Below are 25,134 nucleotides of genomic sequence, written 5' to 3' on the forward strand. Positions count from 1 at the left end.
TCAAGAACGCCTGCTAAAAATATATCCTACACTGTCACTTTGCAAGGTGCTGGAAAATAATAGCCTACACTCAACAGAAACGGGACACAGGGTTGTGCGCTAACCTTTTTTTTTTTCCCCATTCTTTGTTTAATTTGTCTCCTGGGTTTAATTTTAAAGGACATGTGATAATTGAATATGTCTAATAACTAAATGCTGATTTGGTACAAAATCTATCAAAATATAATTGCCACTTTTTAAAATGTGTCGAGTTGAAGAGATGGGGGGGGGGTATAATTCGGAATTGGCTCTGTTTCCAAATTAAAAATACCTAAATTATTATACAGTATTACCTAATATATTAATGTTGCTGTCTCTCTCTTTATACCATTTGTTAATCGTCAAGTCTGTAAAGAATGTTTTTAATTTTTTTTTAAATATATTTAAAATGCCGTTTGGGAGGACCTACTGTTTTTGTTAATGCAGTTCTCCCAAAGGCGGAGAAGGTTATTGGTCTGTCGTGCAATAATTCACTCCTCTTTGATATGCAAACTATCCACGGTGAATAAAAAAAAAAAAAAAAAAATCTATCAGCCTCATTTCACAGTTCTTAGCCACTTACATTCTCTAGAGTGTATTGCCTCATTAGACCACTGCTCTTCGAAGCCAGTATAATTAAAATCTTTAACAGTTTAGAGAAGTGAAGATGTTTGGCTGATCACGTTGAGATGATTATCTATCCATTGTGTTCTAAATGAAAAAAAAATAAAAATAATTAAATTTAAAACCCCAGCATTTTTTCCTTATGCTGTGTTCCGAGTCAAGAAAAACTCTGCTGCCTCCTTTTATTTTTAATGTAGCATCCTGGAAGAGTCATGATTTAAATTCCTGCAACGTATATTTAGCATTTGCTAATAAAAGCCTCGGCATCTCCTGTAGTCTTCTGAACAGAGCAATTAGGTGCTGGTATTTGGAACATACAATTATTTGTCATTTGATGGGTGAAGTCACTTTCCCTTCCAACAGTCTATTTGGCATTTGATTTACATTGATATCATTAATATAAATTAAAAACGTGTGTGTGTGTGTGTGTGTGTGTTTGTGTGTGTATGTGTATATATATATATATATATATATCTGTCAAGGTTTAGTTCTTTTTTTTTAGTTTTTTTATTTTGAATTAATCTAATAATACACATTTTTGCTTCAGGACCCTCGGTAACATAAATGAAATGGTATTACATGAAAAGGTGTTTTTTTGTTTTTTTTTACAGGGGCAGGTGTACACACACGCATTATATATATATATATATATACAATAATCTATTTTTCTTTTCTTTTTTAAATTGGGGGTGCTTGAAAATACCATTCATAAATGATATTAGTGGCAGCACAAACATTGGCGGCGCCCTTACACCCAGTGGGCTATAACCACTTTGATTTTGGTTCTGATCGATCCCTATACAGGTTGAGTATCCCATATCCAAATATTGTACTAACAAACTAAGGGGACTTCTAAACGGGTGGTTGGATAACCACATGCAGTTTGTGTCCTGTACTGTGTTCACTGGAAGGGGACATATTTGGGGAGTGCATTTTCTATACCCACTAAATGCCCCTTGTTAATATGTCAGATGTGTCCAGGACACGGTCAGTGTAACTAGATAAGTGACACTTAGAACACTTTTATAAGGCCCACTTATGTCTCAAGCATAACAAGGGAATATGCCCCTGGCTGTTCTACACCCTCCTATGAGTACATATACGATTCAGTTCATCCCTGGAACACTCACTGTTTATATACAGTATAAGTGACTTCTGCCTGCGAGATGGCAAACGAGGCAGAGACCCGGCTTCACTCTGCACTTTATTCAGTGCCATTGGTTGCAGGGGTGTTGGGCCAGGTAGGCATCCCCTTTTGTGGAACAATCTGTAAGGGTTACGTTGCTACTTAAGTCACAATTCATATATAAGAAATGTTAACATTTTGTAGGATATCTTTCTTAATTAAACAGCACACCCGCTCTACGGTATGTCTCTGAATGGGTCCATTTTAAGCCATTTAAGTTATATCCGTCTCCGTGAAATTGCCATATTTACAGATAATAATACAATACAGCCCTTGCATGAAATGTTTAATTCTTGTTTTAGTATGTAAGACTACCCTTCCCATTCACAGGTCACCAAGGCACCAGCTCTCACAATGTATTTATAAAAAGCCATGTGGATCTCCTATTTCCCTATTTTCCTGTTGGTCAACGTTCTGAATACATTTTTTCAAGAACCCTTTAAATACATAACATATACACGCATCATTATTCTGCCACCTGCACCGGGCTTCAGCGACTGGCCTTACGTTTGTTGAATGAAAGGCAAAGTTGTCTGAGAATATGTACTGAGAATCGAGAAGTAGTACTGTGTGCAGTTGTCAAGACATAGGGGTCTATTTACTAAGCCTTGGATGGAGATAAAATGTACGGAGATAAAGTGCCAGCCAATCAGCTTCTGACGGCCTCCATCCAAGGCTTAATAAATAGACACCTTAGAGAAGTATGATACTGAGGCCCGTAGTCTGTCCTCCCAGATGTGCGTCTGCGTTGTTCGATGGCCCAACACCACCAATTATCTTCCTCTATGAGATACGAAAAAAATGGACAATGTTGGTCGCACCGTGCCAGCGTACCAACGGAACTTTACAACCATTGTCTTTAATTGAATCACCCCCTCTGTGATTTAAAAATGTGAAATAAATCCTGTTGTACGTTGCAAGGCTTTTCCAGATTGATAGCAGCCGTATTCACTACATAATAAATGGGACAACTCCTTTGTACGTCTGTGTGGCAAAATGGGGAAAAAATACCCCCCCCCCCCTCCCATCCCCTCACAAAATCTGGTTTTACAATTCTATTCTCCCAGGCCGGCTCATTAGCACTGATCGGAGCACTGACAGTAATAACGGGGTGAGTTTTAGAGAAAGTTATGTATTTTTTCAGAAGACACATCCATCAATTAAGTGAGCAGTACTAGAAACCGAAATTAATGAGAGAGATAGGTGTGTTAATGAAATAATCATAGTGTAATCAATTTGACTGTTAAAAAGTGAAAAGCATTTCAAGGAGACAATATGAATCCATAATTTATGCCCGTGTGTGATTAATAAAAAATGTATTTCATAACAAAGCGATTTGTCTTCATTTAAAATACAGAAGTACAAAAAAGAATATGTATTTCATTAGACGGATTGTTGTCACAATATTCTACTGTTCCCAGTTCTTTTCATGATGGAAGAGGATTGGGTTCAGGGAAAAATGCGCAGGCGAGCAATCTGCTTCTAGGGCCCACGTGGCCTGCACAGTGCACGCATATTAAAACAGAAAACAGTGCAGCCTATCAGCTCATTAGCAACTAGTGAGGTCACGGAGAGGTCTATTCATGAAGCAGTGAAAAGAGTGGAGGAACAGACCAGTGCAGAAGTTGCCTATGGCAACCAATCAGTATCTACCTTACATTTTATAGAATGCACTTGTTAAAGGCTTCCTTAAAAGCTGATTGGTTGCTATGGACAGCTTCTCCACCGGTCCTTTTCTCCACTCTTTTCACTGCTTCATGAATAGACCCCTGAGATACAGCATCATGTATGCCTTAAGTTTGTCCAACCCATAACACGGCATCTTTCACTGCGTATAGATGGTGGGTGGCCTGTAAATCATCCAATCATCCCAGGCTCATAATCTCATGTTTATAAGGTCCATTGGTGACCTATTTATCTGATTGCAGGACCTCCAAGGCTTTAGGTAAACCTAAGTGTTGTGGGGCGTGGCTGCTGGAGGGGGTGTGGCTATGTCCACTCATTGTACATACTACTACTAACCCGCACATCAGGGGCCTTGATAATGGCATCGCAGGGGGTGTGGTTATGTCTCCCCAACACTCCTGAGCCCCTACAGAGGCCCAGGGCCTGGTAATCAGTATCCGCTCTCAGTGCACCTGTCTGATGGTAGATTAGTGGTTAAGTGCATTTACTGCCTCTCCGTGACATCGGGACGTTTGCTGAAAATCCTCCAGTCACATTGACTCCCTATGCTCCAGGCACAATATTTGGATTGTTCTTGGGTTTGCTGTGGTGCGCTCCCTGGGTCAGCTAACAACAGTTTATGGTAAGATCCAATGGCAGGGTACTATGTTCATCCACACTTGATCCACGAGAGTGAGACAGACGTGGGGGAATTCAGATATCTTCTCTCTGAACACTCCACCAATTCACCATCATAGGTATCCCCAAAAAAATAGAGATTCGCATATAGTGAAGTACAATTTTATTCTAATTGGTGTACAAATTAGCATAAAGTATTCAGTGCAAATAAAAATTCATGGGGTATGACTTCCCATATAATACATCACATAACCACAATGGGTAGGAATAGCAGCAATAGATACGGTAATTTCAGTGCAAATCAAGTTAATTCATGGGGTATCGCTTCCCACAATCAAAATAGCATACCACAAAGGATATAAATAGCAGCAATCCACACACCTTGAGGAAGGTTTACATACAGAGCTGAAACGCGTTGGTGATTGATTGGAGGGACCTTCCATGACCAGAGGGGAGCAAAATCAGCCGAGAATCTGCATGTTTTGACTGTTGCTGTTAATCCCGGGAGGCAACCTTCCATGCGAATTTGGGTGGGCTAGTTGACACCCCATGAAATCTGGTACGCAGGTCCGCCTAATCAGTGGTGGATTTTTTTATATTATTATAATTTTATTGATTGCTGCTATTTATATCCTTTGTGGTATGCTATTTTGATTGTGGGAAGCGATACCCCATGAATTAACTTGATTTGCACTGAAATTACCGTATCTATTGCTGCTATTCCTACCCATTGTGGTTATGTGATGTATTATATGGGAAGTCATACCCCATGAATTTTTATTTGCACTGAATACTTTATGCTAATTTGCACACCAATTAGAATAAAATTGTACATCACTATATGCGAATCTCTATTTTTTGGGGGATACCTATGATGGTGAATTGGTGGAGTGTTCAGAGAGAAGATATCTGAATTCCCCCACGTCTGTCTCACTCTCGTGGATCAAGTGTGGATGAACATAGTACCCTGCCATTGGATCTTACCATAAACTGTCGTTAGCTGACCCAGGGAGCGCACCACAGCAAACCCAAGAACATTCTAGAAACTTTAAAGGACTGAGGTGACTGTCCTGTCTGTTTGGTTGCTGCACCTTTGAAGTGAAGCGCCATCTTTGCATTTTTTCTTTACAATATTTGGATTGCAAGCTCAACTGGCTGGGGAATCCCAAAGCAAAAATCTTTTACTTGACCATGGCCCTCATTCCGAGTTGTTCGCTCGGTATTTTTCATCGCATCGCAGTGAAAATCCGCTTAGTACGCATGCGCAATGTTCGCACTGCGACTGCGCCAAGTAACTTTACTATGAAGAAAGTATTTTTACTCACGGCTTTTTCTTCGCTCCGGCGATCGTAATGTGATTGACAGGAAATGGGTGTTACTGGGCGGAAACACGGCGTTTCAGGGGCGTGTGGCTGAAAACGCTACCGTTTCCGGAAAAAACGCAGGAGTGGCCGGAGAAACGGTGGGAGTGCCTGGGCGAACGCTGGGTGTGTTTGTGACGTCAACCAGGAACGACAAGCACTGAAATGATCGCACAGGCAGAGTAAGTCTGGAGCTACTCTGAAACTGCTAAGTAGTTAGTAATCGCATTATTGCGAATACATCGGTCGCAATTTTAAGAAGCTAAGATTCACTCCCAGTAGGCGGCGGCTTAGCGTGTGTAACTCTGCTAAATTCGCCTTGCGACCGATCAACTCGGAATGAGGGCCCATATTTGAAGACATTAATGATAGCGAGAAGACCAATTTGACTCCTAACATACGAACGCAACATCAATTTTCAAGATGTATGAAAAGAATGTTAGCACTAAAGTTATAGGCTTTGAGGCACGCTATAGAACCCTGAACACCTCTTTGTGGAATTAAAAATAATGCATTTGGACGTTCATCTACTAGAACTTTGTACAAAAGATTTGTAGTGTTGCCTATTTTAGTTTTACGGCAGGTGATAGACAGTTTTGCCCCTCCCTATATACAGGAGTGTGTTGAGGGGTTCTCATGGGCTTTGGAGTTAGACCACCCATGTCTCTCCAGGTCATGCTAAGACTTGTAGTTCCACAAAACTTGGAGAGATATAGTTTTGTAAAAGAAAAACTATTATTGAGCTAACGAATGTCCATTTGTATAGCTAAACAGAAATAGCACTTCGATAAGGTAGTATATTCTGTCTATGGGCGCTGCTTATCCGCAGGGTATTTCATTTAGAAACCTAATGAGGCAGGGCCATCTTAACGTACAGGCACACTGGGCAGATGCCCAGGGCCCCATGATTCTAGGGGCCTTGGGGCAGTGGTGGACTGGGCCAGAGGGCATATGCCTCCCAGGCTGGTGCTTCCAAAGCTTCATGGGAGGCAGGTAGAGAATGCTGTCTGGCTGGTCGGCTTGTAAATTACACCCAACCAGGCTGCAGCAAGACACCGAATGGCTGTCATCTCGCTGATGGGTGGATGGCTGGAGCTATCCACCAATCAGAGTGCTGACCACCATTCACTGTATAGAACAGTGATGGCTAACCTTGACCCTCCAGCTGTTGTTGAACTACACATCCCAGCATGCCCTACTACAGTTTTGCTATTTGGCCTTGCTAAAACTGATGCAGGGCATGCTGGGATGTGTAATTCAACAACAGCTGGATTGTCAAGGTTAGCCATCACTGGTATAGAAGCATGAGGAGAGGCAGTGCAGGACTGCAGGAGGGGGAAGTCATGTTTTTGTTTTAGAAAAATGTATTCCCAGTAATAGGGGCCCCAATGCGTTGTGTTGCCTAGGGCTTTCAATGGTGTTAAGACGGCCCTGTGATGAGAGGGTCAATTTAATGTGGAATAGAACTGCCCCTGCACTCAGGTATGATACAATGAATTGGGTCTGTAGCACCCAGTAGCATGAAAGTTGTTTAAAAAAAAAAAAAACTGCCAAAAATAAATAAGGATGATGTCCTTCTATCCCATTAAGGTGACGTCTTGCCCGTTAAGATGTAATGACAAATGCAAATGTGATTTAATGTACGAGTGTGCTGATTGCATCCTCCAAACCAGGATACTTGTGTTGCGTAACTCCTGGGAACAATTTCATTAAAACAAAGATAATTTGTATGTTGATGAGAATTCTCTGTTAGATACAACAGGGTCCTTGCTGCTAATTTTTTTTCTCTTCTTTAAGATTAATAATCTTCTTTTAGTTAAGCAAATACCATAGCAGGAGAGAATGAATTGTTGCATTTCATTATCCTTTGTAGGGGGAAATGGTTTAGTCTTTGTTTACTGACTCTTTGATTTAATTACTGTTTGAGGAGGGCTGAATTAGCTGTTAATTGATTTAATTATCCAATTTGTTTGTTGCAGGCATGATTCCAACAGAGCTCCAGCAGCTATGGAAAGAAGTGACAGGCTCGCACACAGCGGACGATGTCGGCTGTAACAACCACAGCACTTTGGACCTGTCCACGACGTGCGTCTCCTCTGTGGCGGCGCCGAAGACCTCCCTGCTCCTCAACCATCATGCGTCTACAAACGGGCAGGCTTCAGTTCTCACTCCGAAAAGAGAGAGGTGAGTGCTGGCCAGGAGTCCGTTGCACGTTGCGTTGCCTTGTGATATGTCTGTCAGTGCAGTTTCTGCTATGCGGGGATAATGTTTGGTTATATGTGGCAGCGATCTGCAGTGTGCCCCGCATTATTGGTTGGGCAGAGTCGGACTTAAACTTGTGGTTGCTTTGTCTCTCCAACTATGGTGGTGTCACTGTGGTACTGCCCACTGTACATGAGCCTGTAGCCGAGATAGGTCATGTAACGTAGTAGTCTTCCCATATGGGGTTTCTGTAGGACCAGACATTGGGAACTACATGTAAGGAAAACAGAGGGGGCACAAATTGGCCACATTGCCAGTCATCGCCAGCATACCCCCTATAATTATCACGTTCATAGCGTTACACTAAATTAGCTATATCATTAAACTAAGGTAAACAATGGACTTTTTAGCTGTCAAAAATCAGAAATGTTAGGTCCTCCAGTACATATTATTATTACTGTCTTTTATAAGGGTGCCACAAAGTGTCCGCAGCACCATACAAGGGAGTAATCCTAGTCACATTGGCCCTCATTCCGAGTTGTTCGCTCGCTAGCCGCTTTTCGCAGCATTGCACACGCTAAGCCGCCGCCCTCTGGGAGTGTATCTTAGCTTAGCAGAATTGTGAACGAAAGATTCGCAAAATTGCGAATAGAAATGTCTTAGCAGTTTCCGAGTAGCTCGACACTTACTCTTCCACTGCGAACAGTTCAGTCAGTTTCGTTCCTGGTTTGACGTCACAAACACACCCAGCGTTCGCCCAGACACTCCCCCGTTTCTCCAGCCACTCCCGCGTTTTTCCCAGAAACTGCAGCGTTTTTCACACACTCCCATAAAACGGCCAGTTTCCGCCCAGAAACACCCACTTCCTGTCAATCACACTCCGAACACCAGAACGAAGAAAAATCCTCTTAATGCCGTGAGTAAAATACCAAACTTCTTAGCAAATTTACTTGACGCAGCCGCAGTGCGAACATTGCGCATGCGCAGTTTGCGGAAAATCGCACCGATGCGAAGGAAAATAACGAGCGAACAACTCGGAATGAGGGCCATCGTACAATCGTAGAGTTAGACTGGGTACAATCCATGGCTCGATCACCCGATATCGGGTAAAATGGGCCGACGATTGTGTAGGTGTGTATGTAGGTCCATTACAGGAACGTCAGCCACTATATGGCTTAAAATGCTCCAACAATGGCCGGGATCGGGAGGTTTAAGATTTATCTACCCGTCCTTCCGCTCACATGGAAGCCCGTACACTCTGAGCTATTCCTAGCAAAGTATGCATGGGGCTCGCAGACGGCTCATGGGGGTGGGAGGGGGAGGTCAAGCTGGGGACACAGCATCAGCTCAGTGACCAAAAAGGTGTGTACACAACTTCACAGTGCATTTACTATAGCACCACAGCCTGGGTAGAACAAATAACAGGAGAAAAGGTAAGGGCAGTGGTGGGACTCAGGAAGGAGAAGTCAATTCAGTACTCAGTGACCCTGTACCAAACGTATGGGCAAGCAACCATTTTATAGTTGCTGAATGGAATTAGGATACAAGGGGTCGGGGCACTATTGACATGGACAGTGCTATGAGGTGAACAGGGTGGAGAAGGGCCCTGCCTGTGAGAGCTTACATATGAAGGATACAAGGTGGAGGGGGTTGAGGAGATGATGCGAGGTATGAGGAGTGTTGGTGGGCTGCAATGAAAAGGTGCTTTTTTTTTAGGCATGTCTAATGTGGAGGAGATTGGGAGAGATTCTTCAATAGGCAAGGAAGTGAGGCTACAGTACAGTATATGTTACCACTGATTAGTAAGATGCGTAGATGACAGGACTGACGTCTCCGGGAGAGATTCTCCATGTTATGATGAGTGCTGCAAGTGTAACTCGCATATCATTACTGTATGTACATCCTTCACCTTCAGCATTTAGCTACGTGGTGCTACAACTATAGAGACAGCTTGGGTTTAAAGTCCTTCAAGTACTACTGTAAGATCTGCTTTTCAACCAAGTTCTCCTATAAGTAGGGTTTCCAAACTCTGGTGATCAATTAGCCATTCTTGATTGACTTTATGAATCTGTGATGCTAAGACGAGATGATAGATTGGTAGGTAGGTAGGTAGATAGATTGATAGATATGAGATAGATAAATAGTTATTAGATTTGATATTAATAGATATTTGGGGGGATATTAAATTGTTTGAAAAGTCAGTTGGGTGACTGTTTTTTCCTATCTAATAGACAGGAAAAAACAGACACCCAACCGACTTTTCAAACATTTGAATTCCCCCCTTGGTGTTTATACACCACTGGGCCATATATTATATGCTTTCCATATTGTTTCGTGTCATACCTTTAGTTCATTGGTGCATGTACAATGTATCTTGTCACTGACACATTTCCACATCCTAAGCATGTTTAAATAATTCTGTAGAAAACCTTAGCTTTAAGGTCAGGCTCTTAATAAATCCACAATTTTCATAGTGCAGATTTTAGGGCAGCAGTACAGAAGGAAATGCTGCCTGCCTGCGTGTGCAAATGTGCAGCACCTGGCTTCTGTTTAAATCAGTCACACAATAGGAGCAATTATTTCATTTCCCCAGTACAGAGGTCACAGCCATAGGATATATTTTTAGGCGTACAGGATTTACAGTAAAGTGTGCAAGAACCGGCTCCTCGCAGGGGCTGTCTCTAAGTGACAGTCCATCTGGTGCCTGTATCGCGTACAACGCTGTAATGTCACATCTGTATTCTACCATTACAGGCTTAAGCAGTGACAGGATGGACACACAACCCAAACCTTCATATATCCACTGCTCCCAGTTTTTGCACTGTACAGAAACCGGTTTACTGCTCTTTAAGGTAGTACACAGTAATATTGCAATGGCGCAATTGGAGTTCCTGTCCTGGGCCACCATCAGGAGTGGGGGGGCTGCCAGTACTGGGGTCCCGGGCCTGGCCACTTGGCAGAATAGTGGGAGGAACCCACATCTACCACTACCGCCCACTCCTACCCGCTTTTACCCCTTGCCCTTTGCATAAATGTGAAAGCAATACATATCCCCCTGTGACTGATCATGTCTGGCGATCTGTGAGGGGTGGGGGCCCTGCCTATTTTGTCAGTCCTGGGCCCCACAATTTCTGAAGGCAGCCCTGTCCTCATCTGTAGTAGTCTCTGAGCAAGCATTCCCTCTAATAGTCCCACTGTTTTGCAAGAGAGTTCCTTTTATTTTTAAACTAAGAAAAAAAGGGAGCGTACAGTAGCTTGCGGTTAGTGGGCGTGACCAATGCAGATTGGGGCCGTGAATGGACAGATTTTGTGATGTGACTAGTTGCATCAGTGGCTTGGGCCCAGGGTTCTTTTTATGTTTTTTATTTGTTTGTTTTTGAAGAAAAGAATTTGGGAAGAGGGGTTTGTATTTGCTCTGGAACAAAGGTGCCTCTTTTGCAGGAAGCGCGCTGAATTCCTTCGGCCCTGATTTCCTCCTTGACTCCCAATCCATAATTTGTGCTGACTGTTGGTCTTTGTGTGGCTGTATTTGTGTTGCAATATTTGTGCACAAGACGGCTGGTATGTAGCTACATCTGGGAGTGGCATGTTAATTGAATACATATGATCAGACAGATGGAAGTGCAGCACAAGGGTTTTGGCTTTATCAAGACCCAGATAACAAGGCAGGACAGCCAGTGCATAAGCTTCATTTTTTCTAGACTTTCTTTGGGTTTGTTGCATCCACACAGAGACTTGTTTAAAATGTGGTTGCCTTTGGTTACTGCTATTAGACAGCATGGTGGTTTGCAGGATATTACTACTCAGTTCATGTTCTTGATGCAGTCTTGAGGTATTGTCTGCAAAATGCTTCCCCCAACTTCATCTGGAAGGTCAGATCTTGCTGGGTATTGGTGTTGGTCTTTCCTTTTGCACCTGATGAAGCTGGTATCACACACGTGTGATCATACTGGATAAGGCCGAGGTGGTCGGAACTCAGGTTAAGCATACGGACAATCCCCTACCTTCAGTTGCTGACCTCTCACATGGCCAAACCATAGAGCTGTGCCAATGTACACTAATCTTAGTGCCAGCCGGGCTTATGACCATAGACCACCAATTATACTTGGCTCATTATTGAGCTTATTGAGCACATTAAAGCATGCGGCAATGGCCCTCATTCCGAGTTGATCGCTCGCTAACTACTTTTCTCTATCGTCCTAGTGGATGCTGGGGTTCCTGAAAGGACCATGGGGAATAGCGGCTCCGCAGGAGACAGGGCACAAAAAGTAAAGCTTTTCCAGATCAGGTGGTGTGCACTGGCTCCTCCCCCTATGACCCTCCTCCAGACTCCAGTTAGATTTTTGTGCCCGGCCGAGAAGGGTGCAATCTAGGTGGCTCTCCTAAAGAGCTGCTTAGAAAAAGTTTAGCTTAGGTTTTTTATTTTACAGTGAGTCCTGCTGGCAACAGGATCACTGCAACGAGGGACTGAGGGGAGAAGAAGTGAACTCACCTGCGTGCAGGATGGATTGGCTTCTTGGCTACTGGACATCAGCTCCAGAGGGACGATCACAGGTACAGCCTGGATGGTCACCGGAGCCGCGCCGCCGGCCCCCTTGCAGATGCTGAAGTCAGAAGAGGTCCAGAATCGGCGGCTGAAGACTCCTGCAGTCTTCTAAAGGTAGCGCACAGCACTGCAGCTGTGCGCCATTTTCCTCTCAGCACACTTCACACGCAGTCACTGAGGGTGCAGGGCGCTGGGGGGGGGCGCCCTGGGAGGCAAATGTAACCTATATAAAGGCTAAAAATACCTCACATATAGCCCCCAGAGGCTATATGGAGATATTTAACCCCTGCCTGGATTCACTAAATAGCGGGAGACGAGCCCGCCGGAAAAGGGGCGGGGCCTATCTCCTCAGCACACGGCGCCATTTCCTCTCACAGCTCCGCTGGTCAGGACGGCTCCCAGGTCTCTCCCCTGCACTGCACTACAGAAACAGGGTAAAACAGAGAGGGGGGGCAAATTTATGGCGATATTTTGATATATATAAAGCAGCTATAAGGGAGCACTTATTATAAGGCTATCCCTGTTATATATAGCGCTTTTGGTGTGTGCTGGCAAACTCTCCCTCTGTCTCCCCAAAGGGCTAGTGGGTCCTGTCTTCGTTAGGAGCATTCCCTGTGTGTCTGCTGTGTGTCGGTACGTGTGTGTCGACATGTATGAGGACGATATTGGTGTGGAGGCGGAGCAATTGCCAAATATGAGGATGTCACCCCCTAGGGAGTCGACACCAGAATGGATGCCTTTATTTATGGAACTACGGGATAGTGTCAACACGCTAAAGCAGTCGTTTGACGACATGAGACGGCCGGACAATCAATTAGTGCCTGTCCAGGCGACTCAAACACCGTCAGGGGCTGTAAAACGCCCTTTGCCTCAGTCGGTCGACACAGACCCAGACACAGGCACTGACTCCAGTGGTGACGGTGACGAATCAACCGTATTTTCCAGTAGGGCCACACGTTATATGATTTTGACAATGAAGGAGGCGTTACATTTAGCTGATACTACAGGTACCACTAAACAGGGTATTATGTGGGGTGTGAAAAAACTACCTATAGTTTTTCCTGAATCAGAAGAATTAAATGACGTGTGTAATGAAGCGTGGGTTGCCCCTGATAAAAAGCTGATAATTTCAAAGAAATTATTGGCATTATACCCTTTCCCGCCAGAGGTTAGGGAGCGCTGGGAAACACCTCCTAGGGTGGACAAGGCGCTAACACGCTTATCTAAACAAGTGGCGTTACCCTCTCCTGAGACGGCCGCACTTAAAGATCCATCAGATAGGAGGATGGAAAATATCCAAAAAAGTATATACACACATGCAGGTGTTATACTACGACCAGCTATAGCGACTGCCTGGATGTGCAGTGCTGGGGTAGTTTGGTCAGAGTCCCTGATTGAAAATATTGATACCCTGGACAGGGACAATATTTTACTGTCGTTAGAACAAATAAAGGATGCATTTCTTTATATGCGTGATGCACAGAGGGATATCTGCACACTGGCATCACGGGTAAGTGCTATGTCCATTTCGGCCAGAAGAGCTTTATGGACGCGACAGTGGACAGGCGATGCGGATTCAAAACGACATATGGAAGTTTTGCCGTATAAAGGGGAGGAGTTATTTGGAGTCGGTCTATCAGATTTGGTGGCCACGGCTACAGCCGGGAAATCCACCTTTCTACCTCAAGTCACTCCCCAACAGAAAAAGGCACCGACTTTTCAACCGCAGCCCTTTCGTTCCTTTAAAAATAAGAGAGCAAAGGGCTATTCATATCTGCCACGAGGCAGAGGTCGAGGGAAGAGACAGCAACAGGCAGCTCCTTCCCAGGAACAGAAGCCTTCCCCGGCTTCTACAAAAGCCTCAGCATGACGCTGGGGCTTCTCAAGCGGACTCGGGGACGGTGGGTGGTCGTCTCAAAAATTACAGCGCGCAGTGGGCTCACTCGCAGGTAGATCCCTGGATCCTGCAGATAATATCTCAGGGGTACAGGTTGGAATTAGAGACAGATCCACCTCGCCGTTTCCTGAAGTCTGCTTTACCAACGTCCCCCTCCGAAAGGGAGACGGTTTTGGAAGCCATTCACAAGCTGTACTCTCAGCAGGTGATAGTCAAGGTACCTCTTCTACAACAAGGGAAGGGGTATTATTCCACTCTTTTTGTGGTACCGAAGCCGGATGGCTCGGTAAGGCCTATTCTAAATCTGAAGTCCTTGAACCTGTACATAAAGAAGTTCAAGTTCAAGATGGAGTCACTCAGAGCAGTGATAGCGAACCTGGAAGAGGGGGACTTTATGGTATCCTTGGACATCAAGGATGCGTATCTCCACGTTCCAATTTACCCCTCACACCAGGGGTACCTCAGGTTCGTTGTACAAAACTGTCACTATCAGTTTCAGACGCTGCCGTTCGGATTGTCCACGGCACCTCGGGTCTTTACAAAGGTAATGGCCGAGATGATGATTCTTCTTCGAAGAAAAGGCATATTAATTATCCCATACTTGGACGATCTCCTAATAAGGGCAAGGTCCAGAGAACAGCTAGAGATGGGATTAGCACTGTCGCAAGAAGTGCTAAAACAGCACGGGTGGATTCTGAATATTCCAAAATCCCAGTTAATGCCGACAACTCGTCTGCTGTTCCTAGGGATGATTCTGGACACTGTTCAGAAAAAGGTTTTTCTCCCGGAGGAAAAAGCCAAGGAGTTATCCGAGCTTGTCAGGAACCTCCTAAAACCAGGAAAGGTGTCTGTACATCAATGCACAAGAGTCCTGGGAAAAATGGTGGCTTCTTACGAAGCAATTCCATTCGGCAGATTCCACGCAAGAATTTTCCAAAGGGATCTGTTGGACAAATGGTCAGGGTCGCATCTTCAGATGCACCTGCGGATAACCCTGTCTCCAAGGACAAGGGTGTCTCTTCTGTGGTGGTTGCAGAGTGCTCATCTATTGGAGGGCCGCAGATTCGGCATACAGGATTGGATCCTGGTGACCACGGACGCCAGCCTGAGAGGCTGGGGAGCAGTCACACAAGGAAGAAACTTCCAGGGAGTATGGACGAGCCTGGAAACGTCTCTTCACATAAACATTCTGGAACTAAGAGCAATATACAATGCTCTAAGCCAGGCAGAACCTCTGCTTCAGGGAAAACCGGTGTTGATCCAGTCGGACAACATCACGGCAGTCGCCCATGTGAACAGACAGGGCGGCACAAGAAGCAGGAGTGCAATGGCAGAAGCTGCAAGGATTCTTCGCTGGGCAGAGAATCATGTGATAGCACTGTCAGCAGTGTTCATCCCGGGAGTGGACAACTGGGAAGCAGACTTCCTCAGCAGACACGATCTTCACCCGGGAGAGTGGGGACTTCATCCAGAAGTCTTCCACTTGCTGGTAACCCGTTGGGAAAGACCAATGGTGGACATGATGGCGTCTCGCCTCAACAAAAAACTGGACAGGTATTGCGCCAGGTCAAGAGATCCGCAGGCAATAGCTGTGGACGCGCTGGTAACGCCTTGGGTGTACCAGTCGGTTTATGTGTTTCCTCCTCTGCCTCTCATACCAAAAGTATTGAGAATTATACGGCAAAGAGGCGTAAGGACGATACTAATGGTTCCGGATTGGCCAAGAAGGACTTGGTACCCGGAACTTCAAGAGATGATCACGGAAGATCCGTGGCCTCTACCTCTAAGGAGGGACTTGCTTCAGCAGGGTCCCTGTCTGTTTCAAGACTTACCGCGGCTGCGTTTGACGGCATGGCGGTTGAACGCCGGATCCTAAAGGAAAAAGGCATGCCGGAAGAAGTCATTCCTACTTTGATTAAAGCAAGGAAGGAAGTAACCGTGCAACATTATCACCGAATTTGGCGAAAATATGTTGCGTGGTGCGAAGATCGGAGTGCTCCGACGGAGGAATTTCAACTGGGTCGATTCCTACATTTCCTGCAATCAGGATTGTCTATGGGTCTCAAATTGGGATCTATTAAGGTTCAAATTTCGGCCCTGTCGATTTTCTTTCAAAAAGAATTGGCTTCAGTCCCTGAAGTCCAGACCTTGTTAAGGGAGTGCTACATATACAGCCTCCTGTGGTGCCTCCAGTGGCACCGTGGGATCTCAATGTGGTTTTGGACTTTCTAAAATCTCATTGGTTTGAACCACTAAAGAAGGTGGATTTGAAATATCTCACATGGAAAGTGACCATGCTTCTAGCCCTGGCTTCGGCCAGGAGAGTGTCAGAACTGGCAGCTTTATCTTACAAAAGCCCATATCTGATTTTCCATTCGGACAGGGCAGAACTGCGGACTCGTCCGCATTTTCTCCCTAAGGTGGTGTCAGCATTTCATCTGAACCAGCCTATTGTAGTGCCTGCGGCTACAAGTGACTTGGAGGACTCCAAGTTACTGGACGTTGTCAGAGCATTAAAAATATATATTGCAAGGACAGCTGGAGTCAGAAAATCTGACTCGTTGTTTATATTGTATGCACCCAACAAGATGGGTGCTCCTGCGTCTAAGCAGACGATTGCTCGTTGGATCTGTAGCACAATCCAACTTGCACATTCTGTGGCAGGCCTGCCACAGCCTAAATCTGTAAAGGCCCACTCCACAAGGAAGGTGGGCTCATCTTGGGCGGCTGCCCGAGGGGTCTCGGCATTACAACTTTGCCGAGCAGCTACGTGGTCAGGGGAGAACACGTTTGTAAAATTTTACAAATTTGATACTCTGGCTAAGGAGGACCTGGAGTTCTCTCATTCGGTGCTGCAGAGTCATCCGCACTCTCCCGCCCGTTTGGGAGCTTTGGTATAATCCCCATGGTCCTTTCAGGAACCCCAGCATCCACTAGGACGATAGAGAAAATAAGATTTTACTTACCGATAAATCTATTTCTCGGAGTCCGTAGTGGATGCTGGGCGCCCATCCCAAGTGCGGATTATCTGCAATAATTGTACATAGTTATTGTTAACTAATTCGGGTTATTGTTGAAGGAAGCCATCTTTCAGAGGCTCCGCTGTTATCATACTGTTAACTGGGTTTAGATCACAAGTTGTACGGTGTGATTGGTGTGGCTGGTATGAGTCTTACCCGGGATTCAAAATCCTCCCTTATTGTGTACGCTCGTCCGGGCACAGTACCTAACTGGAGTCTGGAGGAGGGTCATAGGGGGAGGAGCCAGTGCACACCACCTGATCTGGAAAAGCTTTACTTTTTGTGCCCTGTCTCCTGCGGAGCCGCTATTCCCCATGGTCCTTTCAGGAACCCCAGCATCCACTACGGACTCCGAGAAATAGATTTATCGGTAAGTAAAATCTTATTTTAGCAGCTGTGCAAACGCATAGTCGCCGCCCACGGGGGAGTGTATTTTCGCTTTGTAAGTGTGCGATCGCATGTGCAGCCGAGCGGTACAAAAACATTTTGTGCAAAACAAGACCAGCCCTGCAGTTACTTATCCTGTGCGATGATTCTAGCGACGAAGGTCCCGGAATTGACGTCAGATACCCGCCCTGCAAACGCCTGGTCACGCCTGCGTTTTCCCTACCGCTCCCAGAAAACGGTCAGTTGACACCCACAAACGCCCTCCTCCTGTCAATCTCCTTGCGATCGGCTGTGCGTATGGATTCGTCGCTAGAAGCATTGCACAGCAACGATGCTGTTTGTACCCGTAGGACGCGCGTGCGCAGTTTTGCCGTTTTTTTACCTGATCGCTGCGCTGCAAAAATCGGCAGCGTGCGATCAACTCGGAATGACCCCCAATATCAATCCAGTTGGCTGCTAACATTTGAGAGTTCAGGGCCAGCTTTAGTAACAATTAACATATCCTTTTTCCCACCCCTGCTTATGCATTGGCTATCAAATATGGGTGGTCTTTGAAGCAGTGTAATGACAGTAGCCGCCTGCGCCCCTCTATGATGGAAGAGTGGATTTAGGTGCACAGTGCAGACATGTTGCCCCTGATTGCTCTGGCACCTAAGCCCAAGCAAAATAAAGAGAACCAGAAGACTGAACGGACTGCGTCTTTGCCTTGCCTATAATATAGTAATAATTATAGTAACTTAGTCCCTTCTTCTGTCACCATCATCACATGTTTCCTCTATCACTTCAGTAAACACCCTTATCTGCATTCCCACCCAGAGAGAGGAAAAACAGGCAGGTCCAGAGATCTGGAGAAATCCTTTTGATTGTTTTTTGGAGTGATCAATCAGCACTGTGTTGGGAAAGTTCATTTGCACACACCCAGTATATACACAGTACAAAAACAGCAGCATTTCTTGTTCCCTTTTTACACCTTTCTCTTGATAACAGACAACAATATTTGATAGGCTGCCCAGTTTCCGTATCGCACAAACAACAGATAAACCTGGCTGGCGAATACTGCAATATAATATGTATATGTTATAGACGGCAATATAAAATGACTCTATTTCATACTCCACCTTTCTCTCCGCTACTTTTCTCGCTTTCCCTGCCGCTCCATCTAGACTCAGGTGAAGCAGACTCTAGTCCACAAACTATTCTGTATAAATCTGTTTTAGCCCACAGACACAAACGCTGTAGTTCACTGGAAAACCAGTGCTCATGAGTGTGGTGGAAGTGGAGCTTACTGCTCCAAAAAGCCGCCTCCATCTGACATGACACTCACTGGTGGTGGGACTGATGGACACCTACATTTTTCTAGGAACCTCTATCATGATAAATGTTTGGCCCAGATTTATCAATCCTTAGAGAATGATAAAATACCAACCAATCGGCTCCTAACTGTCATTTTTTCAAACACAGCCAGTAACATGACATTTAGGGGCTGATTGGTTGCTACTTTATCACCATGCAACTTATCACTCTCCAAGACTTGATAAATCTGTGCCTTTGGGGGACATGTACTAAGCAGTGATAAAAGTGGAGAAGTGAGCCAGTGCATAAGTTTCCTGTGGCAACCAATCAGCATTGACGTAACATTCATAATTTGCATACTTTAAAAATATACAGAGCAGCTGATTGGTTGCCATGGGCAACTTCTCCTCTGGCTCACTTCTCCACTTTTATCACTGCTTAGTAAATGTTCCCCTTTTTTTGTGTCTATCATTCCCAGCAGCAGTATTATTTATATATATATATATATATATATATATATTTGTTTCTTAAGTGTTTTTTGATCATATAACATTCTCCAGATACTTTTGTCTTTTTTTTCTCTCACTTTGTCTGTGTTCTTCCCACTCCTGTAACCACATGACTTTTTCGTGCCACTGCTCGCAACCCATTTTATTAGCTGCATAATGGCTATAGATTTTCATTATGTTTTTATTCTGGGTTTTTTTTTTAACATTTTATTATTGTGTAAACACCATTGTTTCATTTGGAACCTTTGTGTTGCACAAAAGACATAAAGAAAAAAAACAATAGGAACACACCTCTCATAAACGTTCTGGAAATTGGTTTAATAAGTGCAGAGTACCCCAGTGAATGATTTGTTTTCTGCGCAAAGGAGTCACTGCATCCTCTACGTGCACGGATTGATTGAGCGTTTGCTCTAGCATCCGAGGGGTTAAATTGCAACAATTACAGTCATCGTCTTTCCCGCTGATCATGTTGTAAGGTACATGCCATCCATTTGTGGAGCTGATTGAATTACGGTGCATCTTTACCCGTAAGTGAGCAATATATTATACAGAAGGATGCACACTGACTCGCTTTAAGCAACCATGGCAATCTGCTGGGGTACCTGCCTGGATTTCTATTTAACAGACACAAACCAGAAAATACATGCAATTCCCATTTAAGCGAGCAAGACGGTATTTTGTACAGTTAGTGGAACAATATAGTATCATTGTGCACTTGGGTGTGAGAGCGGTGGAGTTATTGGATTTCATCTCTCACATTCTGCATTGTCCCATCAGCTGGAAAGTAAGGTCACCAGACAAAAGGGTGCTAGCCATCTGCAATAAATTCACAGCCAAAAATAACTGTTTTATTCTGCAAAAAAAAAAAAAAGCCCCCTTTTTTTTGTTTCAGCGAAGGTGATGCCTTTTCTTCAGAATGTCAATTAAGAATTAATTACTGCGTAAATCAAACTTGCACAAAAGAAAAATATTTTTTGCTTCTGTCTGCAATCTTTTGCCTTTCATTTCAAAACAAAGAGCGCAGCCTAGAAGGTAACATAAAAGATTATTTGGGAGGTTTTTTTTTTTTTTTTTTAGTTGTTGCTTGAAACTCATTTTCTTGCTATAAAAACATTTGTAAAAATTCTACCTAATTATCACCTGATATTCTAGATATGCAGCTGTATAAATGGCTACTTAAAGGAAGAGATTGTGTATTATATAAATACGACCATACCTCACACAAGACACTGCTAAAACTCTAATCCATGCTCTCATTGGGGGTCATTCCGACCCGTTCGCACGCTGCGGTTCATCGCAGCGGTGCAAACGGGTCAGAACTGCGCATGCACGGCGGCCGCATTACGCAGGTGCGTCGTTCCCCGGCATACGAAGAAAGCGGTCGCAGCGGCGACCGCAAGAAGATTTCCAGGAGGAAGGGGCATCGACTCACTGTTTTCCGGCCGTGGCGATCCGAACGCAGGCGTGTCCAGGCGTTTGGAGAGCAGATGTCTGACGTCAGTTCCGGGACCTTCATCGCTGGATTCATCGCACCGGGTAAGTAACTGCACGGCTGGTCTTGTTTTACACAAAACTTTTTTAGCATAGCAGGGCTGCACAAGCGATCGCAGCCCTGCTATGCTAAAATACACTCCCCCATAGGTGGTATCCAGTTGATCGCACGAGCAGCAAAAAGTTGCTACGTGCGATCAACTCGGAATGACCCCATTATCTCCCGCATTGATTATTGCAATAGTCTCCTAACTGGTCTTCCCAAAACGAGACTCTCATCACTACAATCCATTCTTAATGCAGCTGCGAGGCTAATCTTCCTCGCTAGACGTTCATCGTCTGCAGATCCACTCTGTCAGTCCCTCCATTGGTTACCTGTATTCTACCGTATTCAATATAAAATACTTTTACTTACACACAAAGCCATTAACCAAACTACACCAAAGTACATCACTTCGCTTATCTCAAAATATCTCCCAACCCGAACTCTTCGCTCTTCACAAGATCCACGTCTCTCATCCATACTCATTACTCGCTCCTACTCACGATTGCAGGACTTTCTTCGGGCTGCACTCCCTCTGTGGAATGCCCTACCACGCACAATAAGACTCTCCTCTAGTCTCCAAACCTTCAAGCGTTCCCTGAAAACTCACCTCTTCAAGCAAGCCTATCAAATTCCAGAACCGCCCACATAACTTTCATAAACTTTCCTATCAAATTACATCCACTCTGCACAGTCCACACATATCCTCACATGTCTTCTCATTCTTCACTTTCCCTTCCTCTCGAACCCGGTTCATCATTGCTGTATGACCATATCATACAGCCCACCAAGAACCTAGCAATCTGGTGGACGACTATGCAATAGATAGCACCTTTCCTTGTGTATCCATGCCTATTTCCCTATAGATTGTAAGCTTGCGAGCAGGGCCTTCCTACCTCTATGACTGTTTATTACCCAGTTTTGTTACATCATTGTTATTTCCAATTGTAACGCGCAACGTATATAAGAAACTGTTAATAAATAAATGTTTCGCAATGTGTGTGTTCACTGCCCAACCTCCTAAACAGGGGTAGATGATAGAGGTAATATAGTAAGATGATCCATACACAGTTAATAAGCCCTGTTTCGCTGCATTATTGGAGAATAGATTGGCATTCCTTATAAGGTTATTCTGAATTGATATTTTACTTAAAATCTGTGTGGGGTTTATATGTTTCCCTGACATACTGTATGTTTATCCCGGGTCCCCCTAACTGTAGTCTCCCTTGATGCGTACTGTATGTCCCCATTGCAGCAGTAGATAGGCCTCTACTGTAGCATTATTGCCCGGGGGAATTACCCCGTCGCCCTGACGCAGATCCCAGAGAGTATTGCTGAATTTTCCCCCTGTATTGCAGCTGGGACGTAGTTACTTTGTCGTCGGCAGTGACAATGTGGGTAACAGTATGTGGAACCCGGCATGCCGCCATGGCAGTAATGAGATTTACAGTATTCTAACCGTGTTGGCTTTAGAACTTTGAACAGGGAAGGGCAATGCATTTTGTGCTATCACTGTCCCATCCCACGCTGCACGATGACGCAAACCGCTTCATGTCACATGGCGCTGGAATGGCTTCATTGACCACTTCAGGGGGATCAAAGAGGGGGGTCTACTCTCCTGGGCTTCTGAAATTCAGGAGTCTCCCAGACATCCGGAGAGCAGGCAAGTACTATAGTGTTGCATCAGAGTTACAGCCTGTTTGCCATCACTTCCCAAAAATGTTCAATGTACATATGTCACCTACACATACATCCCATATGTCACCTACACATACATCCCCCAACTGCCCTGATTCATGCTGGACTGTTCTGCCAGTGAGGACTTTGTTCCCAGCTGTCAGGACTGTTGGCGGCTGTTCCCCACTCACAGCAGCGACCGGCTGCGTGGCATTGCCGGGGTGAGGATTTGGGGGTGGCCTAGCTCATCAGGAAGTCTATTCATGAAGCAGTGAAAAGTGTGGAGAAGTGAGCTCTCCACTGCTGGGTACACCAGTAGCACAGTGAACAAGGTATACCTCTCCATGGCAACCAAACAGCATTGAAGTAACATTTATAATTTGCATACTATACAATTGTACGGAGCAGCTGATTGGTTCCCATGGGCAACTTCTCCACAGGCTCACTTCTCCACTCTTTTCACTGCTTCATGAATAGACCCCCAGGACAGACCTAATATGACCATGTCCCCCTGCTGGATGTGCCCCTTTTTGGAGTTGTTGTCACTTCCCAAACAAACTCCAAATTTTACCTGCTGCATATTCCCAATAGAAGCAGCCATGGAGTGCTGAGTAAATATATCCCCTGCCGAATCCATTACACCCGCTGCATACAGTGTGCGGACAGGCGGTCTATTGGTGCAGCCAACAAGATGGCCGCTCCCGCTCTGTGTGAGTGACGGGCTCTACCTTAACAGCCTGTACCCCAATCCCACTCTCGATAAATAAAATAATAATACAATCCAAATCTCCCATTTTAAACAGAGAAGCACATTAGCCACGTCTCTGGGGTGTGGAGCACAGCAATCAGTTAAGGAGATAAATAATCTGATTTGGCGTGACACTCTTTCTCCTCTCTTTAATTTGTCTTACACATGGAAAATGATAATTAAATCACTCAGAGTAAGCCCCAGAGTGCAGGGGGGGGGGGGGGGGGCACGACTACAAACGCGCGCAGTTTGGGAGCGATTTCCAGTAGAGACCACACTTCCCTCTCTGCACAGCGAGCAGATATTTATCAAAATCCAGCGCAGTTAAAGGATGAGCACAGCCGTGTGATTTGTGAGCTGGGGGCCTCCGCGCCAATCAAGGCTTGTTAGTATCCCTTCTCTTTCCCATCACAAGCCCTCGACATCATTACAATTCAGCACTCAACATGTTTAACATGCTTTGAAATTTTTTTTTTTTCTTCTCGCGTCCCCTCTCGGACAATTTAATAATGTTTGTTGTGCTGATAGTACACACATCCACTCAATGTATTCTGCATTCCACATTCGCCAGCGCTATAGAGTGGGGTAGTGCACGAGGAAAAGTGTCTCTGTGATCTCATTGCTGTATAATGCCTGTAGGCTGAATATTCTTTTTTTTTTTTCTTTTCTATTGCAAATTTACTACAAAAACCCAATGCTATGGAGAGGGCTTGAAAGCCGTTACTGCTTTACTTAGACATTTAGCGTAGTCTTAATGGGAATTACATGGAAATATTCCAGCGTTGCAGCAGGGCGCCGGGAAGAAGAACACTGTCCAGAGTGTCCTATGGTGCCCTGCGAGCCGCATGAAGGTTCCGTGGGGTAGCAATTGTGCCGCCCCAGATTCCTGCTTCCTGAGCTGCAGCATTGTGCTCACACATGCCTGGATCCGGCCCTGTCTGTTTTGAATAGGTGTCGTAGGTAAGTAGACTTAAGATTTGTGAGACACACTGTACTAAGGTCAGTGGTCGCTGACACGGGAAATAGCCAGTTTGGGGGCTGAACCGATAATAATTCACCTATAACCAGTGACCTCACTGAGGCATGAGGTGCAAAATGAATTGTCCGTTTTGCGTGGACTTCTAGTTACTACAAAATATTTCTTAATTGGCGCCTGAGGCCTTGTGAGACAGGGCGTGTCAATTGTCCGCTTATTGGACGAGCCATGGCATCTTTCCAACTGATTTGAAGACCAGAAATGTGTGTGTGTGTGGAGGGATGTTGTTTCTCCTATATATAAAATTTTCATGTTATTATTAACTACAATAGATTTAGGCCCAGATTTATCAAGCCTTGGAAAGTGATAACTTGCACGGTGGTAAAGTACCAACCAATCAATTCCTAGCTGTAATTTTTCAAACACAGCCGGTGACATGACAGTTAGGAGCTGATTGGTTGGTACTTTAGCACCGTGCAATTTATCACTTTCCAATCTTGATAAATCTGGGCCATAATTTGGAGGGAGTTTATTAAAGAATAGACAGTATAAGTCGAGGTGATCAAGGCTAACATACGTGAGTGGTTATTCCCACTGATCTACAATAATAAAATAATCTTTTGTCTGGAGAAATCATTAAATAATAATGTACAGCGACCGGCTACAGTTCTGCAATTTTTTTCTTAATTGTCCACCATGAGCGAAGACGAAAAGAAAGTCATCAAATATATTAATCATGGTGAATTAATGCATCTTCCCTTCGTACTCCGGCCAGTCTGTGAACATTTGACCTGCTGTCTGTCACTGCGTGTTAAATAGAATTTAAAGATTACACACTCGACTTGTCCCCTG

The 25,134-nt window shown here is 44.7% G+C and overlaps 1 protein-coding gene across 7 annotated transcripts in view; it reads left to right on the plus strand.

The window, feature by feature from the left end:
• Positions 1-25,134, plus strand: part of FOXP1 (forkhead box P1) — a 417,384-nt gene that overhangs the window by 310,489 nt on the left and 81,761 nt on the right. For all 7 annotated transcript variants that reach the window (XM_063941041.1, XM_063941042.1, XM_063941047.1 and 4 more), the window contains one exon: positions 7,473-7,677. In XM_063941041.1, the coding sequence (XP_063797111.1) occupies positions 7,473-7,677 (205 nt within the window). The remainder of the gene's footprint in view (positions 1-7,472; positions 7,678-25,134) is intronic.

The sequence above is a fragment of the Pseudophryne corroboree genome, chromosome 9 (genome assembly GCF_028390025.1).
Source record: "Pseudophryne corroboree isolate aPseCor3 chromosome 9, aPseCor3.hap2, whole genome shotgun sequence".
Taxonomy (NCBI): Eukaryota; Metazoa; Chordata; class Amphibia; order Anura; family Myobatrachidae; genus Pseudophryne; species Pseudophryne corroboree.